The sequence below is a fragment of the Poecile atricapillus genome, chromosome Z (assembly GCF_030490865.1).
Source record: "Poecile atricapillus isolate bPoeAtr1 chromosome Z, bPoeAtr1.hap1, whole genome shotgun sequence".
Lineage (NCBI taxonomy): Eukaryota > Metazoa > Chordata > Aves > Passeriformes > Paridae > Poecile > Poecile atricapillus.
Genome location: NC_081289.1, coordinates 74,421,831 through 74,434,400, shown reverse-complemented (window position 1 = coordinate 74,434,400; position 12,570 = coordinate 74,421,831). Strand labels below are relative to the sequence as shown.

General features: G+C 44.4%; 1 protein-coding gene across 1 annotated transcript in view; it reads left to right on the top strand.

The window, feature by feature from the left end:
- Window positions 1-4,512: 4,512 nt before the first annotated feature.
- MAN2A1 (mannosidase alpha class 2A member 1) overlaps window positions 4,513-12,570 on the top strand; it is a 118,967-nt gene continuing 110,909 nt past the window's right edge. The window contains exon 1 of the mRNA XM_058864511.1: window positions 4,513-4,793. Coding sequence (XP_058720494.1) covers window positions 4,659-4,793 — 135 coding nt within the window. The 5' untranslated portion in view covers window positions 4,513-4,658. The remainder of the gene's footprint in view (window positions 4,794-12,570) is intronic.

The following is a 12,570-nucleotide window of genomic DNA, read 5'->3' as shown; positions in this document are numbered from 1 at the left end:
AGTAAAAACAGTGGAGATTGTAATGAATAATAGAATCTTTGATGAAATCAAGGATGCAATAGACTGTATCTTCTTCCATCCACAAGCACGTGTCTATCAATGTTTCATCACAGCTGTTTCAATCATCTTATTTCTAAAAGAAAATAACTATACTTTGCAGTTTAGATAAGTATCTTTTAACAAAACTTGAGACAATTTAGATCAAACAACATCCAAACTTGACATGAATGAAATTTGATAGAAAAAAATTTTAAATATTGCTCAGACCTAAACATAGTGAAACTTTGCATAATCTTGTCAACACTAAACCTAAATGAAATTAAACATAGCAAAATTAAAATTCAATATCCATAAGCTTTCTAATTGATTTTTATATTATTAACACAAAAGGCATTTCACTCAACATGAGCTTTTCTCTGAAGCTCAATTTCACTTGTAACTTGAAAAGTTTACAAGTTACACTTGTTATTTGAAAAGTGGATAAAAATCACACCTAAATAATTCAATAATGCAATTTGTAAATCTTCTGATTTATGCATTGCCCAATGAAAATATTCTCTTTTCAATGGTAAGTAAAACACTGCAAAATCTTCACCTGCTATTGTTAGCAATCTCACTCTGGCTCTGATTATGATGTCATCTCTAGCATTGTAAAGATTGTTTTTTGGCATCTCTAAGATAAAAAATTCCACGAGCTTCTTTCATCTCATTCTGTGTTGGAGCATTGGCAAGGCTATAAACTAGTCTCTTGCTAGGTCGAAATCTCCTCCCTTTAAAGCTTTTCTTCTCACTTCAACCCAGTTGATTGATTTTAAACTTCTTCCTGAAAATTCCCTTGATTTAAAATTTGATGGGTCTCTTCCTGGATCCGGTGAACCTGCATCTTGCAAATCTGTGTCTTCTCCTGGGGAAAAATCCTTATCTCGCTGTTGTGTTTGTGCTTTTGGAGATTAAACTCTCGTCCTGCTCGCCTCTTCTCCCTGCAATAATAGAAGTGGCCAGAGGAGCCGCTGTTGTTGGAGGTTGCGAGTCTCGGTGGTTACAAAATGGCGTCGCTGGCAGTGCGCATGCTCCGCAGATGGCTCCGTCCGGGCATGTGCAGTGAGGTCTCTTCACAGCTCGCTGTACTGGGCATGTGCAGTAGTGCCTCAGGGAACCGGGCGAGCACGCGCCGCTTTCAAACTGGGGGGGGGCACATTCCTGCTCGGGGGGCTTGCCTGCAGCGCCGAGAGGGACCCCCGCCGGGTTGGCTTGGGGCAAAGCCGTGTCTGGAGCTTTTAAAACCTGTGGCAAAGCCGTACCTGTCGCCTTGGGATGGTGCGTGGCTGACCCCGCCCCCCCTCCCGAAAGGCGGTGGAGCTGTCCTTCCTCACTCCCTCTTCTCCGCCTGCTGTGGGTTCCACTCCCGGGTTGGTCCCAAATACTTCAGGGAGTCCCCGGGAGCGGCTTTGCAGGGTTGGGGTATGCCCCGCTCGCCGGGGTTTTTCCCTCAGAAAAACCCCTGAGAAGGACTCAGCGGGGCTCCTCCCGCGCTGCCTTCTGCTGTTCGGGGTGGTTTTGGGACACCGCGAGTACCTCGCTTATGTGCCCCTGTGCACCACGCCTACGCGCTGGGTCTGCATTTGGAAATTGGTTGTGGACCCAAGATAAGAGCTCTTTAGGCTGCTCTTTTGGGACAGATATGGGGTGCTCCTTTGTCATTGATTCTAGGAGATTAAAGGCATCTGTGATCTGGACATTTCCCAAAATTAAATATGATTAACCCTGAAGCGTACCTGACTTTTGCCGTCAGGTGATTCCTCTCGGTTCCCTTATTCCGTGACCATCCAGCAGCAGGGGTTTCTGGTTCTTCCGTCTCACCAGCTTCTGGGGATCCCCGTGTCGTCGTTTTGCTTTCTCTTTTTTGCCGGAGATTTTCCCAGTTTTCTGCTGCCTTCTTTTTTCTCTTTCTTCAGGGAGGTCCCGACCCTGAGCTCCTCACAGGACGAGCACCACTTTGTAAAAAGTCTCTTTTGGGTTTTTTTCCTCAAGATTGGGATTAATGGGTGTGAGAGACAGTTTTCCTGTTCAGACTCAGTTGTTTATTTTCCCTTATCTATATTACATTCTCACAGACAGTGTGTTCATCTGCACACTAAGCTTACAGTCTGCAAAAATGGAACCTCAGGGGTCTCTTTCCAAGACCTTTTAAGTGTCAACTACGCAATTACAAAATGCCAACTAATTTATTTTTACTTTTTACCCAATAACCAAACACCCTTGTTCCACATTGCAGATTTTTCTATCCAATCATACAATATTACTAAAATCCATGAAGGAGAAGGAGAAAGAACAAGGCAAGTTATCACCCTAAAACCTCCATCTTGTTGCATACATATTACTATATTCTAAAGCCTTAAAGTCTAAATTTTCCACCAAGTGATATAACACACTTCTATTCAAATGACACACAGTTTCAATTCTATCAATTTCGGAAGCCTTTTCCATGGCCTCATGTCAAACACTGTGTTCTCTTGTGGGTCTGTGCCTGTCAGCACAGAAAGCATGAAATACTCTGTGCCCAGGGTTCCAACAGACAGCATGTTGCAGAACCCCATCCTTGTATCACCTGCCCTCCCTTTAATCCTGACCTATAAACCTTTGGTTGGCTCCTCATCTATCCCCAGCTAGTTACATGTGTTTCAATAGGACAGGACACTTGTGTCCACATAGGCATTTAAGTTGCACTCCCCACCGCCAGAAGCTGACTTACAGGCCAGAGTTTCTGGTATTCCTTTGTTCTGCTCTTCAGGAGCTTTCTTGCTCCTGCCATTTCTCTCTAGGCCCTGAGAATCTTTTGCCCTGACATCAAAACAGTAAGAGGTGGATGGACTGAGGTTCCCCTCCTCTCAACAGCTACAATAGCACTTAACATCCACACCCAGTGCCTGCAGCCGTCCTTACTGCGCTTCAAAGATGGAATCCAACACTTCAATTTTTTGCCCAGTGGGAGAAATGGAAAATTATGATCCAACTTTGAAGTATGTTCTCCGAGATATTAGAAAAAGTTCCAGACATGGGAAAACTTAGCAATGGTACAAACTTCTTGGCTCCTGCAAAGATTCACTGAAATTTATTTGCCAAAATTTTGTGTACTATTACAATTTTAACAATTGGGGGGCAGGGAACAAGCAGGGTGGAAAAGGGGATGGTATTCTGGGCAAAAGAAAATAAAATAGAGGTGCTAACACATACATTCTGGCTTTAAGGCATAGATGCATGTCTCAGTACCAGTCGTTTATAAAGAAGCACAATGTTCCCAGAATGTGTCTAATTCTCAATGGCAGCCAGTGCATCTTAAGTAGTTCCTCAAAATATTGGGCAGGAGCAGATGCCAGGCATGCACATTTTCAGGCCAAGCTGATTAAATCGGTAAAAATTTACAGCTAAAATATACCAAATAGAGGACAAAATCTCAATGGCCTTCCGTGAACCGGCCTGTTTCAGCTGTGACCCATTCCTGGAGGAACATGCAGTACTTCGCATGAAAGCATGGTAAAACATTTTACTTCTTCGTACATAAAAAAGCTTGACCCAAGCTGGAGCTTGGCAGCTGCTCACAAACATGCCTAATGGTGCTAGCGGGCAACAGGGTTCACACAGAAGAGCTGAGGAAGGACTCTGCTGAACAACGCGGATGCCGGGGTCGTTCGCAACCGGAGGTCTCCCCACGGCCCGCACTCCCTCTCCTCCAGTCTCCTGCCGCGGCGAGGTGTAGGCAGAACGGCGGAGTCCCCAGACAGACAGCCCTCCCTCCCTCCCTTCCGTCCTCTCGCTTCCTCCTCCAGCCTTTTCGCTTCCCACGTTGGAGACTGCCGCACATGGACCGCAGACGGGGCGGCGGCGGCAGCAGCGAGGACATCGCTCTGCGGCGCCTCCGAGCGGCCGCAGGGCATCTCCCGAAGGGCCCCACCGCGCCGAGCCGGGGGCGGGCAGCGGGGCTGCCCCTGCTCGTGGAGAGCGGAGGGGCGGCGGCCGCGGTTCTCGAACGCCGGGGCGGTACGGCCGGCGGGGGCGGAGCCGCGCCCGTGACGCGACGCTCCGGCGGCGGCGGCGGGGCCGACGCTGGCGGGCGGGGGCTCTCTCGGCGCGGAGCTTGTTCGCTGCGGCTCCGGGCGCTCCAGCGACGGCAGCAGCGCTCCGGCCGGGGGAGGAGGAGGAGGTGCCAGACTCCGGTGTCGCGTGCGAGCAACGAGGGGGAGCGGAGCGGCTGCTGAGGCGGCCGGAGGAGGAGAAGGAGGAGGAAAGGAGCGGGGAGCAGCGCCGCTTGGTCGGCCCGGCGGTGCTGCTGCCGCCACTTCCCCGCTGGGCGCTCTCCTGCCCGCGAACTCGATCCGCTCCCGGAAACTCTCGGCTCTCCTCTCAGTCGCGCCGGCGGGGTCTCGATACAGCTCTCGGCCCCGGCGAGGCGGGCGGGGGAAGGGAGTGACGGGGGCAACTTCTCGCACTTCTCAGGAGAAGGATTTGGGTCGCCCCGCTCCGGGGACGGCAGCGCCTGGGGTCCCCGCCGCGGCGGGAGAACTTTCGCCTCCGATCGCGGGGCGGCGAGAGGGGCCCGGGTGCGCCGGCCGCGGCGGGAGCAGCGCGGCGGCAGCGGCGCCGGCCCGGCAGCCGCGGAGATGAAGCTGAGCCGGCAGTTCACGGTGTTCGGCAGCGCGGTCTTCTGCGTGGTGATCTTCTCCCTGTACCTGATGCTGGACCGCGGCCACTTCGACCATCCGAAGAGCCCCCGGCGGGAGGGCACCTTCCCCAAGGTGAGAGGGGCGGCGGCCGGGGCGCGGCGGGCGGAGGTGGAGGGGAGGGCGCCCGTGCCGCCGCCACCGTCCCCTGGCCGCGCCGCTGCCGGAGCTGCCGGCGCGCCGAGGCTCAGCGGCTGCGGGGCCGGCGGGGTGGGGGCCGAGCGGGGCCGCCTGCGGGCGGCGCTGGTGCCGGCCCGGCGCGGGGCTGCGGCGGGAGCGGGCACAGCCGGGAGCGGGGTCTGGCGGAGCTCGCCCGGCGGGACGGGACGGGCTGGGGACGCGGGGTGCGGGGCGTGCGCGGGCAGGACGGGGAGAGCTGAGAACTCGGGACCTCAGCCGTGTCAACAACAGGTAGGTTTAGGGAAATGCTGACTTGGTGTCTGTTTTCCTTTCCGCTGAGCCGTGCTGGAGCCGTAACTGGCTGACCCGACTGCTCCTCATGATTAAACGACGCAGTTTTTCAGTTCTGCACTTCCCTGTGTTGGTTGCGTGGCAGAGAAGTTTAAAAGCTTTGTGTCGTGGTTCTGTTCTAATAGGCAATGTTTTCTCGTGAAAAGAAACATAAATTTCAGAGAGAACGTGGTTTGCTGTGCAGAACGGCAGAATACTGCTGGCTATACACAGCTGTGTGTTCTTATAGACAAAAAAAAAACTCAGCAAAACCCCAAAAAATAGAATACAAAGTTATAACCTATTTATGCTTGCATGATACTTATTTTTACTTTTATTAGAAACATAATTTACATAGAGCATAGTTTAGTACTAGAGTGAGACTAAAAGCTTAGTTTAAAAGTAACAATTATCTCTCTTTTAGAACCTTTCTTGTTTCATGCAATGCAAAAGTAATAATTGATATAATTATTTTAATGGTAAAGACAAAGACCTCGACTTAAATGTAAAGAAAGAGTAGATCTGTTCTGCCTTTATTCCTTCAAGTTACAGTTCAGAGGTCAGCCTTCAGTTTTTGCAGGAAGTAAGAGAACAAGAGGATGAGAAGTGGAGCAAGACAAGACTGGCTACAGCAGCTGTGTCTGTTCAATGTGTAGCTCCAGCAGGAGGGTAATGCCACAGGCCACTCTTGTAACAGCTAAGTACAAGTGCTGCTTCGGGGATATGGGCAGTACCTTATGTGACGAAATCACTTAATCTGTCATTTTTCTACAAGCTAAGTTTAATGCAGGTGAAGTATGGAACAGCAAAACTCATAAAAGGGTGTTGTTTTTTTATTTTTAGTGTTAGATTTTGGGTTGAAATATTTGAGCAAACAAGGAAGATTTATTAGACGTGTTTTGTCTTCTCTTGTCAGTGTCTTGCAGTTGAAGGTCCTGTCTGTTCCTGTCCTACAGTGTAATCATGGTCAGAGGTGTAACACGGTCTTACCTCTTGTGACCGTGGGTTTGGTACCTTAATCTGTTTTCAGGCCTATTCCTTCTAGATGGTGCAGTCAGCTAGAGACACACGTTTCTCCTTTCATCCTCCTCCCTCCCCTTGGTCTTCTAGAAGAGTCAATCAGTGTTTTCTTTTTTTGTCTTTTCCATGCCTAGATTACTTAGAGGCTTCTGATTCTCACTGGAGGAACTTCTCTGGTCCTTCCTTTGGGTGGAACAGTTACCTTTTCCTTTCTTATTGCTTTGTCTTTTGAGGAAGTTACAGATGAAATTCATACGATTTTGTCATTTCCTTTTGCCTGTGGTAGAAATGTTTCACTTTGTTACAACTGTAAAAGCTCTGACACCTAGCAATGCTTTCAGAGTTTTAGAACATCAGTTTAAAATAAATGCAAAAGATAAAGAGTGGAATAGAAGCCTCTAGAAATATATGAAAGAGACACTTTAATACTACTGCCTCAGCTGACAAAAAGTTGTTTGTGTCAGTACAGTGTTGCCAGAGCTCAAAGTACTCTAAGTGAAACTAGCCACAGATGTAAAACCTTCAGCCTGGTTTGTAAAAAACTGTGGCAGCAGACTGTTGATTTAAGAATGCTTTCTCTTTTCTGATGACAAAGATCAGAATTTTTTAGCTTAGAAAAAGGAATTAAGACTTTCTATTTTCTTTCATATGTTATTGGTTTGATTCACTATACCTCTCTGATTTGGCAACGTGCTTTGCTATTTCTCTATGAAGTTCTGGTAACAATACATGTCACCTTTCATGTCCCGGAAGTTGAACATTGATTAGTTTGTTCTTTCTGACCTATGTGGCTTACAATTAACTCAGAGAAATGGGTACTTCTGGAAGCAGTCCCTTGTTTAGTTTATAAGCATTTGCTATCTAGGTATTCTGTTTGAATTCTACCAGAACAAAAGATGGGAGTTTTTCAGCTCATATGGCCTGTTCAGCTGTATTTACCTAAAGTGTCATGGTAACTAGTGCCAGTAGTAAAATAAGTTATTAGAAGTGCTGCTCCATTTTCATTACCACGTTTTTTGAAGCAAGGTGCCTTCTCTTTGTGTGGTCTCAAGGTAGCTTGCATCAGACTCAGTCTTCTTTTAGGCTTCTAAGTGTAGGCCAGTGTAGTCAAGAGTGTCCTTAGAGAACTTACTTACTAGTTTGAGAGTTCAGGACACCAACAAAACTGTCTTGCACAAGTAATTTTTGAGCAAGTTCTCACAAGATGGATGAATATCCAGAGACGGATGACCTTATCCTCTTTAACAAAATATTTACATGTTTTTCACTGTGGTAGTAAACAGAACTCATGGTCAGGCTTGGGACACAGCAGTAACTTTGTGTCTCTTTTAGTGTTTGTGTTGCAAAAGCTGGCATCAATAGTCAGTTTTACTGTGAGTGTTTGCCACACCTATCTCTGCTAGGGTGGCATCAAGGCAACTACAATAGAACTTTAGCTAAAGTGATTCATAACCTTGTTGTCATTGATGGCGCATTTAAATCATAATAGCAGAAGATCTGTATGTTGCCATAGAATGGAATCCACTGTCATTTTGAGAAAAATATATATTATTATGTATATATCCATAATACATGTAGATCAAGGCTTACTGACTCCTCCTCTGTAATTCCTGCAGGTATCTTTGTGGATCCTGCCTATTTGTCAAGTGTATATTATTCTGGTGATGACCATATCATAAGCTCTATCTGAGCCTGTTCCTAGCCATGGGATGCTTCTGTCTCAGGACAAATATCAGGATATGATGAGCCCTAGTGTCCTGTCTCAAGGCTAGGAACCATGTTGCAACGTTATGCAGAGATGAGCTCAAGGTGCAGGGATAGTCTTAGGGGCACTTTTAAGGTTATTATTATTAGGTGCAAAGTTATTATTGTACCAGTTGTCTGTACAAATCATTGTGTAAGATTCTTCTAGTTGAATTTAGTGGGGAAAAGGGATGAGTGCATTGTTTTTGTTAGCAGCAATACAATATCCTCTCAGGAATTTTGTGCAGAGCTGAGGAAGGTTCAAAGTGGCGTTTAGTCCTGTGACATTGCCTGTGCAGTGTCACGTACAAGTGATGTGTGGGCTACATTGATAGCTACTACATGAAAGCTACATTCAAGTCAAGTCTGTGAAGACATCCATAAACAGCTTACCTTGTAGAACTTATGTGATTGTATACAGATGAATAACAAATACTGATAAATCCATATGAATCTATTCTGGATTTTGGACTCATATAGAAGAATAAAATCAGTCTAGTAGGTTGTGGGGTATTTATTTTGATTAAGAGTCTCACCTAAGCATTCATGGCACATATTAAAAGTCCAGTTAAAAAAAAAAAAAAGAAGTGGAAGGTTTGTTTGTAATAGTGTCTTGCATCAGAAATATATGCTCTTTCTGTGAAAGTTAATTCTTAGTGAATTTTATGCCTAAGCAAGGGAAAGCAACATCACATTGAATCATCCTCTGTCACTACCTGACAGGTAATGCTTTGAACTTGAGCTTTTTCCTCTAACTGCTTTTTCACATGGCTTGGCTTAGCTTTTATGGGACAGTATCTCTGCAGTGTGTGAAATATTGTTTCTGGAAATGTATTTTGAAAGTCAAGTCTGCTATGAATCTGGTAGGTTAATGGACCTGAAGTTTTTCTTCCTAATCAGCTGTGATTTGAGTAAGATCTCTTTGCTGCCACTGTTTTCTTCCCCACCTTCCTCTTTGACCACCATTATATGAAGCATACTCTCATCTTATGTGTGTTAATGGCTTTTATGAGCTCACCGATGGCACTGCGTCAAAGGGAGGTGATCCAGTACAGTTCCACTATAAGTAGCTGTCTTGGTTTTTTTTGTTTTTCCTTTTGGTTCCAGTGTCCTTCCAGCAAATCATTTAGCAGTTTGTACTGCTAAAGTTTCTTGTTTGATTCATGCTTTCAAGGCATTTACACAGTGTGTCAGATACTCCAGCATAAATACTACAGTGGTTGTTTCTGTATGGGGGTGTTATTTCATCTGAGTTAGCCAATAATTTCACAGTAGTACCACTTGGCCAAAATAGGAATCACAGTAGGGCAAAGCAGTAGTGGCAGGAAATTAGGACCAAATTCATGGCAGAAAGACCAAAGTTTTCTGACCTGTGTGGTGAGCTTCACTCCAGGGTTCTGCTGGAGTAAATTCCCTTCCAGTACTGTAGGGCAGCTCTGCCTCCACTGGGAGTATCTACTGGGCTCATGCTGGTAGGTACCATGCCCCACAGATACACTATATACACCTTTTCCAGCTAAAGTGTTGCTGTGTACTTTGCCATAGTGAAGTAGCTGAAGTCAATTACTCCCGTGGAGTATGAATATGTGTGTTTTGATGCTGCATGTTCTTAGTTACTGGTGTGTTTTTGTGAGCTCATTTGGGAGTTTTCTGACCTTTGTTATATAACAAGGAATGGGACCTGTTTGTAGAAGTATTGGAAGAAGCATGGTCAGGTATTTTAGGAAATGTTTGTTTGACTCTCTAAAATGTGAATAGTAGTAACTAAAGTTGTGCATAATTTAGAAGTACTGAATTTTTGACCTCTGAGCACTGAAACACTGTGGAGACTTACTAGCATTCTTATGAATTTTACATCAGAGGAGATTAAATGTTGAGTGAAGACATCCACAGAAGGAATCAATTTTTCTGTATTTGAAACATGTTGACTTATTTAAAACAAACAAATTCCTATTAACTACACTTAGTAAGTTCACAATCTGAAAGCCTTTGAATGTCATGGAAATGATCTTGAGTGCAAATAATGAAAATCTAGGATTACTTTTGCTCACTTTCTAGTACTTTGCAAAGGAGGAGCAGCTGCCTTTGTGAACATAATTACAGGTCAGTAACAATTCTTTGTTTTCCTAATGTTCACAGAGCGTATTTGTTGTTGCTTGCACATTTTGTGTAAAGTTCTGGCTAAGCAGCAGTCAAGCAGAAGCTATTAGAAGCTCCTTCAATTACAGTCTTTAAATCTGGTGTGAAATGTTTAGCAAAATGTATTTTTCAGAATACATAGTCTACAAATCAGTAATTCTTAACTATATTTGAGCACACCCTTCTGCTACCTAGAGTCATTACCTAATTTAACTGTATAAACTAAGCACAGAAAGGTTTTCTAGTTTATTCTTACTTGAGCTTTTCTTTGTCGAACACATTAAGTTTTGACTTCTTCAAATGAAAATAATGTTATTAAAGTTCCTACTCATAACGTCAGATAAGTTGTGCCTCACTTTTGTACTGCTAGACATTTAAATAAAGATTCAGCATAGGATAGGGAGGAGAATCAACAAGGAGGTGAACACAAAATGTGTCAGTAAAAGTGAATATTTTTCAGTTTAATTGACTTTAAACTGAATATTTCTAGATTTCTTTCTCCTTGCTTTCAGGTCACTGATGATGGTGTTAAAAGTAGTCCCTAACAGCATGCCTTATATTTGTCTCTGTAAATGGCATCAAACATAAGTCTGTGTATTAATAGTACATTAAACATTCTTGTTATTGCTGCCTCTGGTAATAAATCAAAGCGTGGAAGTCTATCAACTTCTTAAAATTTATTTGTCAGGCTGTTGCATTTTTGGATCAGAACTTTCTCATTCTCTTAAGAGAACAGACTATGGTAGTTATTTAATTCAGAAGAATTCCAGTGTCTCTCTAAAATGAGCTTTCTTAGAACAATACTTTAAAGGTAGGAAATTCTTATGTTCTATTCATTGTCACAAATACCCATAAGCCCTCTGCATGGATCAGCAAAGCCTTCAAACTTTTATTTGTCCTTTAACTGATATGCTTGTATGCTTGTTTTTTGTTCTGTATCCTGCCTTGCAAAGAGAATACATGCTGAAACAGTGTACTTAAATTTCAGCTTTGATGGTACATCAGGTTGCGTTTTTAGCTTTTACCTGCTTGTTTTTTCTGTGCAGTAGATGACCATTTAATTGCATATTTAATATATTCTGTTGATTGTACAGTGCTCTAATAGTGAACAGAGAATGCCTTCCGGTCTCACCATCTTGCTAAGCTGGAATCAGAGTTTATATCAAGATTTTCGCAAAGATAGTATGTGGTTTCTAGAGCTGTACCTGGATATAGTCAACGACAAGACTGGTACAGAAAACTGTTATGATGACTGCTCTTCAGTGCAGCCAGAAAATGAGACTTTGAGTCTGGTTTCCTCACTGTTTACTGTAGTGAATGTGTACAGACTATGACCTTGAATTCCACATCCTTTGGAGAGCTCCATCCTTTGTGGTGCTCCACTTTCTTTGCCACAGTTCTTTGGTGCACTGGAACCTCTAATGAGGGACACTGATCACTCCTCTCTGGTCTCCTTTTTGTTCATGTGGGTGAGGAAGGGAGTGGATTCTGGCTTGTTTTGAACCAAGCTCCCAGTGGTGGTTGCTGGCTGAGTCTGGATGTAAATAACCACGTTTCAGCTCATGTAACATCAAAAGTCTACTCTGGATTTTTCTTCTGCCTGCCTCTTTCTATGAGATCTCATCTGTGGCCCTATCAATTATTCAATTATTTGAGCTAGCTGTTTTTTCCTGATGAAGCGATCACTTCTGTCTGTTGAAAGCTGTTGCATTTAGAGAAGTCTGCACTCACTCAGGAAATGAAAATTCCAACTAGGATCTTTCCTGCAATGTATAGTGTTTAGGCAGGAAAAACTGAACATTCTTTACTTCCTCAGAATGAAACACATTGGACTCTCATTGTGTTACTGTGCTTCCCTCCTTGTGCTGGGTGTCACTGTGCTCCTTTCTGGAGAGCTGCAAATCAGACCAGTGTCGCAAGCAAACAGAGAAGGACGAGCAGAGGGCAGTGGGAAAGCAGACTGCTCTGAAGTATTTGGGGCATGAAAACTGCTGAAGGGTTCAGAGTGACTGAAGCATAGGGAGCTGTTTATGTAGTTGATTCATGTGGTGGCAGTGGAAGGTTTCTCAGGGCACCTAACAGGTGTGGACACTTCTTGTTCCAAATGGGAGGAAGGTGTGTGGATCTGTGTTGCCTTCACAATAGAAAATTTTGTTGGTTAAGTGTCAGCCCTGTGTAACCACAAGGGTGGTGAACAGGAATGCTGCTCATGTGATGCCATTCTCCTATCAAAGCAGCTGTAGCTACTTTCAGTAGACTTATTACACTTTGCACTTCTTGTAGAAGTGCTTCCTTTGCTGTGAAGTAGAAGGAGGATTGGATTTATGGCTTTTTAATAAAATCTTTATTTACACATTCATCAATGTATAAAGACAGAGAAAAATGAAAGAAAGAAGCATACCAAAGTTGTTACAAACTTCTTAACTGGTTGTGTAGGCCAAGTGATTCACATTACTTTTAGTTTCCTTATGTTAGAACAAGTATGTAGATTAACAGCATC